The 13,017-nt window shown below is 30.9% G+C and overlaps 1 protein-coding gene across 2 annotated transcripts; it reads left to right on the forward strand.

Annotated features, from left to right (window-relative positions):
• Positions 1-2,792: 2,792 nt before the first annotated feature.
• On the forward strand, positions 2,793-12,640 carry LOC123692731 (cytochrome P450 4C1-like). 2 transcript variants are annotated; one of them, XM_045637505.1, is made up of 10 exons: positions 2,793-2,969; positions 5,243-5,332; positions 5,852-5,962; positions 8,953-9,144; positions 10,043-10,239; positions 10,324-10,393; positions 10,539-10,740; positions 10,810-10,961; positions 11,657-11,830; positions 12,295-12,640. In XM_045637505.1, the coding sequence occupies exons 1-10, from the start codon at positions 2,813-2,815 to the stop codon at positions 12,459-12,461; spliced, it is 1,512 nt and encodes a 503-aa protein (XP_045493461.1). In that variant the 5' UTR covers positions 2,793-2,812; the 3' UTR covers positions 12,462-12,640. The 2 variants fall into 2 exon arrangements, with proteins under 2 accessions (XP_045493461.1, XP_045493462.1); XM_045637506.1 differs by lacking the exons at positions 2,793-2,969; positions 5,243-5,332 and adding an exon at positions 5,494-5,609.
• The last annotated feature ends 377 nt before the right edge of the window (positions 12,641-13,017 follow it).

A 13,017-nucleotide genomic window follows, 5' to 3' on the forward strand; every position in this document is an offset into this window, starting at 1 on the left:
AGATGTGTTTATAATATAAGACAAACTAGTTGAATATTATCACCCTATAGAGCCGGCCCTGGTACTTGAAATATATTTGATAAACTGAGATTATATAACTGGTTTTTCGAGGACAGTTATTATACTGTACAGGTAAATCGAGCAGGGTCGAGGTCGCATTACTTTTACTTTGGTAAAATAGAGATTTAAATAATCACATATTTGTTTATTTTTCACTTCATATTTTTCGCATATTTCTATCATTGTCTATTATTGATTTTAATACCACAAACATGGAATTTTCAAAAATAGTCAATAGAAGAAAGGATAGATAATACTTCCTGAATTAGGCCAATTGAAAATACGTCAAATGAAATATTAGGTATCTATAAACCATGTAGAGGTAGCAAAGAGGTAGTATAGAGCCATGGTAGAGCGAATATTTAGATTTTTAACGTAACGTCTTTCAAAAATAGGTACTCCATCATTTAAAAAAATATATTTTTGCGCTAGCTACATGTAAAATGAATAACATAGGCTACTTAGGGCTACTTTTATAAATATATTTTATATATTTATAAAAGTAGCCTATTATATATTATATTTTTAAATAAATTTTGTTAGTTTTTTATTAATTTTGGGACTGAATAGCAAATAAGCTATTTGTATCCTTTAGATTTAAATCTATTCCACGCATAACAACAAATAACTGAGTACAAAATTTGGCCTCCACCGCCTAATGTAAATGTCCTTCTTAAGAAGAAGTACCAAAACCCTTCTTGTGTAACCTTTATATTTATTTCTTTGACTTACTAATGAGTTTAATTATTAAGAAATATTATACCTACGCAGTGTTTTATAGTGAACACTTTTTAGATGTATCCTTCTTTACATTACATTCGAACATACAATTAGGTTTATTACATTATATTATCATTAAAATTATATGACATTGTTTTTTTTTAATCTTTTTTTGTTTAGGGATTTTTGTCCTAAAGGACGATGACAATCCCATCGTAAGTACCTTGTACAAATATTTAACAACAAACTATATAAACTATATTTTAAATAGCATTCTAGCTGCATCAGAGTGTGGTGCAGCTAGAATGCTATGATATGCACCGACATTCATGAAATTTATTTTAAATTTTGTCATCAAGTCCTTTCTTTTAACATCATTCCGAACACACTCCATGAGGAAATGTTGAATATCGTCATATCTATGACAAAATTTTTTCAAGAGATATGCAAAACTTCCGCACGGTATGTGTCCGGAACGAAGTCGAAAATCGGTTACAGTTTCGCATCTAACATCACAACTATTACAAGTTGAAATGTCTAACGCCCCGAAACGATGTAAATGCCTAAAATTAGTGGTATGGTGATCTTATGTCTAAAAATCATAACAGTACAAGAGTTTTTCTTCATATTATGGCCTAGTCAACATCATAAACCACCTAATCATCCAGATTTAGGTATAACTATAACATCAAAGAGTTTTTAGGCATTAAGGCCAACAAGATATATGTATCTATACATAATATAATAAATCTGTAGAAGGGTCAATTCTGTACATTGAAAATATTGAAAAAATAACTAGCAGGGGGTGTTACTGGATTGATACCAAACCCAAATATGTGATTAAAAAAAATTTTGTCTGTCTGTCTGTCTGTCTGTCTGTCTGTCTGTCTGTCTGTCTGTCTGTCTGTATGTGAAGACATCACGTGAAAACTACCGGTTCGATTTCGATGAAACTTGGTATAATTATACCTTATTATCCTGGGCGTAAAATAGGATACTTTTTATCCTGGAAAAATACGTAGAAAAAAAATTAATCTCAATTTTTCAGTTATCCATAGACATTGTTCTGTAGTAGGTACCGCGAACACACGTTGCGTATTATTATAGACCTAGCCGTATTTGGGTCCAATAGATATTTATAAGATGTCATTGTCCGAGTTACTCAAAATGGAGAAATAAACCATCCACGCAAAGACCGACATCCGCGCGGACGGAGTCGCGGGCGGAAGCTAGTACTTAATATAAAAACAAAAAAAAGACTGCAAAATTTAGTAAATGCAAGACTACATAATTATTAATTACGTTTTACCAATATTTTTTTATGTGCCTACACCGCTATACAGTAGTTGCATACCGCTCACGATGATATCGAATCTATTGTCACCACTCCCATATAAAATACGATAAGCTGTGAAGGCTTTGGACATGTTTTTTTTTGGCGTGTCAAAGAACATGCACACACTCGAAATACATAAGCCTCCATTTGTTGCAGTGGGGTAAATATCAACCGATTTATAATGAATGTTGAGTGACTAATTTTTAACTTTTAAACCGGCAGTCAAAAATTCTAAAAATTCTTAATGTTTTTATTTAATTTTAAAAATTTGAACCTGATTTTGAATACATTTCTATATATTAATTATAATAATATATAACTCTTTTTGTTATCTGTAATACAACTGTTTAATTCTCTAGGAATGAAAAATATGCGCAAATATGCAAAAATATACGCAAAGTAGATAGGTACTATTTTGTTCACATTTTGTTGTTCTTTTTATGTAAGTTTATTAATGAATAATAAATTATATTATATATTAATAAATTCACCTAATCAAACAACAAAATATACTACTTTTAATTAATCATTATCAAGTTATTGCATGGCAACGGAATATTATCTTCAAAAACTATAAATATGCGTCAGTTTTTGTACCTGAAGGTTGGTTGAGGTGCGAAATGTGACAGTGATATAGTTAGACGAAACCTCTTTCCTTGGTCATTTGAGAGGCAGCAGTGGTGAAGTGTGGTTACAATGAACGTCTATCTCTTTGCTGTGGTTGTGATTCTATGGTACATGTTGTATAGATACAGGCGACGACGCGTGTACGAACTAGCCGCGCTTATCCCGACCGCCCCCGAGAAAATTCCCTATGTGGGTGCACTACAACATTCCTATAATATTATGAATAGTAAGTAAATTTTTATTATATGGTGAGAATTTTTTTCTGTATTGAAAATAACGAGAGCTATCGTAGATTTCGATAACTTTTTCAGGAGCGACGGTCATTAAGTATAATTCAATTATGTATTTTATCAAAAAAAAAAAATATTATAGCATGTTTTATAAACTTTTTGATACATTTTTAAACAATATAGTTTACAAATGAAATTATTTACGATACCTTAAAGCCTCAAAAATCAGTATCCCTAGTATATTGTAAAATTATTTTATTTTATTTAGGTAATAAGATTTTTTTCCACATAAATAAATCTAAATCTACTTATACGCACTGTTAGATGCAATTCTAAAACTACTGCAGTTCCAAAATTGGAGTCGTTATAAAAAAAATTATTTCTTTAAAGGCGGTTTTGACCACTTACCAAAGTACCGCTCAGCTCTTTTTCTAAAATATTTTTATTCTTATTTGTGCTCAAATTTGCGTCCCATTGGTACTTTTATTCATAAAACATACAAACATAGAATCTACCTAACTAAAATTATTTTTACTAGGTATAGGTACATCACAACGTTTGAACTAGTTACTATAGGCTATAGTATCATATTATCTGTGCTAGGGCATAAACAATAAAAATGCAAATATACCTATATTAATCGATATGAATTTTTAGTTTATTCGTTACAAACCTTAAAATACTGTTCTTTCATATAATATCTATACAGGGTGTCCCAAAAAGTAGTGATGAACGGAAGCTGGGAGGTAGACGACCTAAAGGGCTATCCGAATCACCCCCATGTATGTTATGCGATTTTTCGTATTTTCAGAGTTATGACGTTTTTCTCAATTTTTCACTTATCGCCGAGTACGATGATATTTTCACTAATGGTGACGTCAATTATTGTGCTAGATGTTTGATTTTGTTTGTGTGCTAAGCTGAAAGATAGGCTATTTTAGTATGGTAACATTTACTATCGTTAGATCTTTGAATGGAATAAAAAAAAGAATTAAATGCCAAGAAAGATAAAATTACCCAGTAAGTTCACCACTTCAAGGGCCCGTAAAAAAATAAAATCACATAAAAAAAGTTTTCCGTTTGGCTTTTAAAAACTTGCTCTATCTATCAGGTAGCTACCCTGAAAATTTCATTTTATTATTCAGAAGGCTTCAATCGAAAAATTGAAATCTAAATGTGGTAAGTGCAAAAATTCAATTAACATGATCATTAATAAAAACAAATTAAACCAATTACAAGGTGTATAATTACCAAAAAATTTTAAAATAACCCCGCTTTCTTAGTCTCGATAAATGTGCTATCTAACACCGAAAGAATTTTTCAAATCGGACCAGTAGTTCCTGAGATTAGCGCGTTCAAACAAACAATGAAACAAACAAACAAACTCTTCAGCTTTATATTATAAATATAGAAGTATAGATAGAGAGGTGCGGTAAATTTTTACAGGACACTAATATATTGCCTAGTCTCGCAACATTAACATGGAATCTTGTTCTAATAAACCATTTTTAAGGAACAACTGCACAACACAACAAGTTATAAAAAATATAATTAAGGCAAGTACGTAAGTAGTGACAAAAAGATTACAAATAATACAACAAAAACTTATTTTAGAAACAAAAACTGGATATAATATACGATTATATACTATTTATGTAAATATTTTAATAAATTCAATTTTTTATTATACTTACATTTAATATACCTAGATAATTTACATAACAATAAAGGAAGGTGAACAAAAAATGTGTAATATAATATATAAAGCATATTTTCAAATAAGAACAAGCTTTCAACGTAATAATAATATTATCCATTTAGTTGCAAGGGTAAAATTACATAATCTATGCTAATATTATAAAGCTGAAGACTTTGTTAGAACGCGCTTATCTCAGGAATTACTAGACCGATTTAAAAAAAATTATTGCGTTGTTAGATAGCCCATTTATCATCACGATATATATATATATATATATACGATATATATATATATATGATATATATCAGGAGAGGATATACAGCTAATATAATATCATCACGCTAAGACCAATAGGAGCGTAGCAATGCGGGTAAAACAGCGGGGCACAGCTAGTTAATTATATTAATCTTAATAAGAGTTGATTGAAATAAGCCAATACAATCTATTTAAAAATTTAGAAAATTAGAAAATTTTTAACTTATTCGCCTAAATTTTTATTATTATTATTCTCGCCTTATTAATCTTCGCACGTGTTCCAGGATGTAAAATATTGTTTAATTGTTTTTCTAGATATAATCGACTTGATTCACAAGTACACAGACTTCGCCCAAAACAACGGAGGCTTTGTCAAAATTTGGGTCGGTCCGATGCTATATGTGGGTAAGTATTGATATCACAGTTACTTATTAAATAAATAACTGGTAGATACATAAGGAAATAATAATTTTTATTTAACATTAAATATTAATATTATAACAAAAAAGTGTGTTACATCTTCACTAATGATCTAAGCGCATTTGATAGATGGAACCTTAAAGAATGCATTTTGATGGCGGTAAAACTGATTAAATTTATGGGCAGAAACATAAAGGATGAAATAGGCAAAGCCACGTTTATTTAAATAGGATGGAATATATTTTAATTGTTAGCAATAAAGGTAGTTAAACATTACAATATTATGACTATTGACAAAAATATAAGTGTACCTACACTAATAATGATATCAAAGAGAAGGCTTCAAGTACCTACCTTCTAAGTAAATGTTCAAATTCAGATACACTTTGATGGTACTAACTAATAGCGAGGGCATTGGCCCTCGTTATCTTAACTTATTAACATAACATTTTAACTTATTGAAGTTAAAATGTTTAACTAATTGGATTAAAAATTGGTTTATAGGTATAACAAACCCCGAAGATGTAGAGTTCATTTTAAAAAATTGCTTAGAGAAGGCAGATATAGTGAAGTTGATCAGGAGTATCGTCGGCAATGCTGGGATATTTGCACCAGGTAATGTTCTGTTATAAAATATTTTCACTATTTGATTAATTTGTGGAATGGTCATTATTTTAGTTCTAGTCAACTAACAAAGTTAACTTTATAACAAAGACATGTCATTTCTTAGTTATGTTAGAAATTATTCAAAAACTTTTAAAAAAGTTTGTTTCACTGCCAAGTGCTTGTATGTCAGAGATAAAATACGCAACTCTGATAACAAAGTTAAAACGGTTTGGTCAATTATTAATGGTGAAATGGGCAAAAGCCAATCAAATAGTACCATAAAACTTGTTAATGCTGGTAGGGTCATTGACAAAAGTGCTGATGTTGCGCTTGCTTTTGAAGATTTTTTTAGTAGTGTCCCTGTTAGTATTACCGAAAAATTAAATTCGTCATCAGCGCTTGCGGAGTCCTACTTGAGGGACCATGTTGCTGAGTGTAATGTATTATTTGAATTGCGACATGTGACTGCAGAGGAAATTGTTAAAACTTTTAAAACATTAAACTTAAAAAAAACATGTGATCTCTGGGGAATGTCTGTAAATTTAGTAAATAATATTATAGAAAACATTGCCAACCACTTAGCGTTTATATTTAATCAATGTTGTGACTGTGGTATATTCCCTGATTTATTAAAGTTAAGTAAAGTAATTCCTTTATTTAAAAGTGGTGACCAGGAAGACTGTAATAACTATAGGCCAATTTCCATTTTACCAACTTTGAGCAAAGTCTTCGAGAAATTAATTTTAAACCAATTATGTAGTCATTTTGTATCAAATGGTTTACTGCACGCCAAACAGTTTGGTTTCACAAAGGGGCGCTCTACTACTGATGCTGGAATAGCTCTTTTGTCACATATATATAAAGCATGGGAAAATTCAAAGAATGCTTTAGGGATATTCTGTGACCTTTCTAAGGCTTTTGACTGTGTAGAACATACCACTCTATTACGGAAACTAAATTTTTATGGTATTAAAGGTTTATCTCAGGACCTCATAGCTTCATATCTTCAGAACAGGGTACAAACCGTTGTTGTTAATGGAGAGAAATCTCGCGGTGCGCCGATTAACATAGGTGTTCCGCAGGGATCTATCTTAGGACCGTTTTTGTTCTTAGTATATATTAATGACCTACCTTATTATTTGCAGGATATGTGTGAAATAGTACTGTTTGCAGATGATACCTCATTAATATTTAATGTGGATAGACATGACTCAAACGTTGACGAAGTAAACTCTGCTCTTTTACGCATATCCAATTGGTTCACTGCTAATAATTTATTATTAAATGCAAAAAAAACAAATTGTGTAGAATTTATCCTTCCAAATGTAAAAAAGGTAAAAAGGGATATTATTTTAAACGGGGAGGTATTATACCCTGTGGATTCTACTGTTTTTCTTGGATTGACACTAGATGAGAAGTTACAATGGGGGGCCCATGTTGCCGCCGCCGCTGCTAAGCTTAGTTCAGCTGCATATGCAGTTCGAAGAATAAGGCATCTCACCGATGTAGACACGGCTAGATTGGTTTATTTTAGCTACTTTCATAGCATTATGTCCTATGGAATTCTTCTATGGGGCAGGGCTGCAGATATTGAAACTATATTTATATTACAGAAAAGAGCCATACGCTCTATATATAATTTACGTGCTAGGGACTCACTAAGAGATCTCTTTAAGAATACTGGTATCCTCACTGTACCATCACAGTATATATTTAATAATATTTTATATGTACACAAAAACGCAGACTTACACACAAGAGTAGGAGATAGACACTGTTATGGCACAAGGAACAGAAATAAAATTGAAATGCCATTTTACCGGTTAGCTAAAGTTAAAAATTCATTTATGGGTCAAGGTATACTTTTTTACAACAAAATTCCTCATAGTATTAGAGAGTTTAGTAGTGCTAAATTTAAGAATTATGTAAAAAACGTCTTAGTTCAGAGAGCCTATTACAGCATTAAGGAATATATGGAAGATAAAAACCCATGGAGGGTTGTCGCGTGAGAACCGCAGGACAGTTCTTTGGCATATTATGATAATATATACGTACGGTTACTTACATATTTTGTAAAATTAAATTGTAATACTGAAATGATTTAAAAGAGCAACTATGGAGTTTCTTGCCGATTCTTCTCCATAGATACTGCTTTCCGAATCGGTGGTAAATGATAAAAATATGTATTGACGTTTCAAAAGTGCTTCTCGAAGAAGTCTAATTGAATAAATAAATGTTTGAGTTTGAAATGTTTGAGTTTGAGTTTTGAGTTTGAACACGGTAGGTTATCTGTAGATACAAACAACAAGATGTGATGCTTAAAATGATATAACTTTTAGATATAAGAATAGATAGAAGAATAGGGAAAATATCCGTTACAATATCAAAATGTAAGCCTGCTATGATTGAATGAGTTAAATAATACAACATTTTTTTACAAGTATCAACTACAAAGCAAAGAAACAAAATTTTTTAATAAAATATGTCATTTAGTGCTTAATCATCATTATAATTTCATTAAGCTAATGTAACGCCTAAATACAATTATTGGTACTAATGAAGGAAAATGTAAATGAAAATTAATTCAATTCAAAAAATGTTAAAAAGAGCAACTAATTAAGTAGATACAAGACCTAAAGAATAGGAAAACTTCCATAGTTACAAAGTAAATAAAGTCACGATAATTATCATTTCAGAATATACTTATTTTTAAATATGAAAAATAGTGTTTTAATTTATTACAAATACTTTGCGATTATAAAACACATTATAATTATTATTTTATATCCTAATACAAAATAAGTTTCATTCTTATGAATTAAAATTATAATTTATCATACAATTAATTATTCGCTCAACCATGACAATGTAGAATTCACAAACATAAAATTTAAAATCTTGATTTAATTATATAAGTACTAACTATGTAACTATAGTTAATAAAAGATAATTTATTATATCTGTGTACTTCTTTCTAAATGTTTCTTTGTTAATTTTAGTATCAATATGGACACGGCGCAGGAAACTTTTAATACCGGCATTCAGTCCCAAAATTATCAATAGCTTTATGAATATCCTTATCAATCAAAGTGAAGAATTGGCAAAGCAATTGTCACGTCATAAAAAGGTCGGAACCGGGCGATTTGAAGCTTGGTCATTTATTAGTGCGTATACCTTGGGCTCTGTTTGTGGTAAGTGTTTTCTTTTATAAGAGATCTGAAACAAATGCAGTTTAGGCTACAGTATAAACCTTTTCAATAAAACAATTTACCAGACGAGAGTTCGAATAATCCAAGCGTGGAAACTGAGTAAATAAATAAATATTTCATGACATTTTTTCACACACAGCACGATGATCCCATACTAACATTTTCGCTTTTGTTACGGAAACCAAATCCATACTAATATTACAAATGCGAAAGTAACTCTGTCTGTCTGTCTGTCTGTTACTCAATCACGCCTAAACTACTGAACCAATTTTCATGAAATTTGGTATGGAGATATTTTGATACTCGAGAAAGGACATAGGCTACTTTTTATCCCGGGAAAATGACGCAATCCCGGAAATCCCACGGGAATGGGAACTATGCGGGTTTTTCTTTGACTGCGCGGGCGAAGCCGCGGGCGGAAACCTAGTTGCTTATAAATATAGATGCATATTATATAATTTTAAATATTATATACTTAAATAGATAATTAACACTCAGATACAGAGCAAACGTCATCACACAAATATTTGCCCTGAGCGGGAATCGAACCCACGACCTCTGGCTTCGCATATCTACATGGTCGCTAACCGGTCAGTCACTATATTTTTAGATAATAGTTTTAGTAATGAATTTTTTTACTAAATCAGAACATAAGCAGAGATATACCTAAACATTATTTTACAAAGAATTATTATTTCTGCAATACATAATATATTCATTCAATTTTCATGTTGATGATGATACCGAAGAATGTGTGAAAACGAATTTATATTTAATTCTTTGTATTAAATATAAATTTGTTTTCATGAAGATCGTGCATACTTAATTACTTAAGCTACGAATTTAAAATATATAGATATTATTCTTTGTTTACAAACAGAAACTGCTCTGGGCATACGAATTAACTATGTTCAGAATCCTGATAATAAGTTTCTAAAAGCCGCTACGAATCTCTTTGCGCTGATGGCTGACAGGATATTTCAAGTATGGCTTTGGCCTGACGTGATTTACAACTGTTCCTCTAAATCAACTGAATTCTATGAAAATCTGAAAACAGTGTACGACTTAACCGATGAGGTAAATTATTTAGTTCTATGTACATTCGTAATAATGATTATTTTAAACAAGTTGTACCTAATATATCTACTTTACAAATTTCAGATAATTCAGACAAAAAAAGAAGAACTCAAAGATGAGGACATACAATTAGACAGCGATAGCGTTATTTTTGGTATGCTTATTTACTAATATAATATCCATTCATTCATTAATAAGACAAACGTTTAAAAACCACCTTTAAAAATCATCATTGTACTTTCAATAATATCAAGATTACAAAAACTTCAAACAAACACAAACATTTTATAAAATTTTAGGTCAAAGTCCCAAAAAAGTTCGATGCTTCCTGGAACATCTAATACTGTTGTCGAAAAATTCTGGTGGCTTCACTGATGTAGAACTGAGAGAGGAAGTTATAACCTTTCTTTTAGCAGGAACGGACACTTCGTCTGTTGCTATTTGTAATACACTGACATTACTAGCAAAGTATCCTAAAGAACAAGAAAAAGTTTATCAAGAGTAAGTATCTTCATAAAAAGTAATATTTTAAACAGCTCTTTACGTATTCAAAATGTTAAATTTCAACAGAATAGTGGAGGTTTTAGGAGAATTAGATCGTCCTTTAGAAAAAGATGACCTCAAGGAATTTAAATACTTGGAAAGAGTAATAAAAGAATCACTTCGGCTTTTCCCTCCAGCGCCATTGTTGATAAGAAAGGTTACTGAAGAAACATCAATGCGTAAGTAGTAGGAACAAAGTAATAGAACAAATGTCCGGCTTTAAAACAATAGATCTAGTTAATAAAATTATTTTTAGTACCTATTATAAAGTGTACCCATAAGGTAGGTACTGGAAGTCGAAATATTTAAATACCTAAGTTTATTTTGCTCAGATATCTAGGAATTGAATAAACTAAGAAGTATTAAAATCAGAAATGGTGTATTTCCCATCATTATAAAAAGATATGGGCTATTATATTGTCTAATAATGTATTTTGGGCATAAATCTCTGTAAAATTACTATAATTACAGGAAATAGTTTTTGCTTTTGCTTGTATTATAATCTGACAATTGATGTCATTATGACGTAGGTACGTATCCTTAGCGTTTAGTATAGACACATAAATAATAATTAGTGCGTTAGTGCTTATTAATTAACTAAAAATATGAGTCACAAAGAACAAAGAATTTCCCATAAAATATATTAACCATAAATTATTTTTATTGTTCCGTGCGAAGACCCTAATTCTTGATCAAGCTTTTTCTTTTCAGAGTCAGCGATAGTTCATCAAGATTAATTAATTTTGAAATTAAAAAGAAAACAAAAATAAGATACTTTTTACTCTTTTTAAAGATTTTCTTCTGCGAATTTAATAAAGCAAGCCAAAAGCAAACCAAATTTTAATTTTAAAATATAATATTTTATTTCCCACAGCTACAGGGGTGACTCTACCAGCAGACACTGGTATCATAGTATCAGTATGGGGAATTAGTCGAGATAAGAAGCATTGGGGACCAGATGCAGATTGCTTCAACCCGGATAGATTCCTGCCTGACAGGAAGACAGGCTTGTTCATACCATTTAGTTCTGGTCCACGAAATTGTGTAGGTAGGCATGAAATTCACTTTTTTCATAGGTAGAAATGAAATAAGCGAATTCCTGTGTCCCCTTATCGGAAAATGAGGCCGATGCATTATGCATGTGTTTCATTGATTGGTCCTTTGGATGGATGGATGATCAACCTTAGGTGTTCTGATAGATAGTTTTTTTTTTATTTTAATCCCCACAGGGAATCAAACACAAGACCTTTCGGCTCTACGTTCAATCAAAACTCAATTTGTATAAAGCTGGTTTTAAATGGTTACCTAATCAAGTTCCTACTTTATTGTAATTCATTTTGAAATCCCTTTTCAGCTGTCCCAATTTACCTTCAATTATTAATTAATTTGTGTCCTTCCGCATTTTGCTAAAATCGTATATCAATTGAAAAAATTAAAAAGTATTAAAATCGAACTTTTAGTCGTCTATGCTGAATGAGCCAATCGTCAATGTAATGTTTTATTTATCTATAGGTTACCAATACGCTTTATTGTCAGTAAAAATGGCGCTTGTTGGTGTACTACGGCGATATAAAGTTGTTGGCCAAGAAGAAGAAGGTCCTGCTCCAAAGATAGATACTAAATTCACGATTATGATGAAAGCAAAGGATAACTATCAAATAGCTTTGGAAGCTAGATAACACAATAGTTCCAGATAATTTATTGTGTAAGTGTATCTAATTACAATAATTTAATAGCATGTGCAATAATTGCTCGTTTAAACTAAAGTTTTATGGTATCTTGCGAAATTAAGAAATCCTGAGAACTAGAGTTACCTGTTGAGTATTTCTTTAAATATAATAAATGTTGCTTAAAGAGGCATCTTGTTTTATTTTCCCCATTTATATACCTACAACCGAAACCAATCAAACAAAGCCCAAATCACTTAAATCAGTTCTTTAATTAGCCAATCCATGGTCCAGCCTTTTTATTAAAAGGTCATACGGCGTTATATTTTGACACGATATAAGTAATTTAATATGTACGTAATGAAAATGAAAAAAAATGAAAAAACGTTTATTTATACACACATTATAAATAGTTACATAATAAAAGACACGACGGTCGACTAAACTAGGTACTAGACCTGTGCTATAGTCGATCGACGCTTTCCACTCCTTTAGACATAGTGCCAGCATTATAACGTGTGTAAAAGTTTGTGTGTGCGTGTGTGTGTGTGTGTGTGTGTGTGTGTGT

This window comes from Colias croceus, chromosome 6 (genome assembly GCF_905220415.1).
Source record: "Colias croceus chromosome 6, ilColCroc2.1".
Taxonomy (NCBI): Eukaryota; Metazoa; Arthropoda; class Insecta; order Lepidoptera; family Pieridae; genus Colias; species Colias croceus.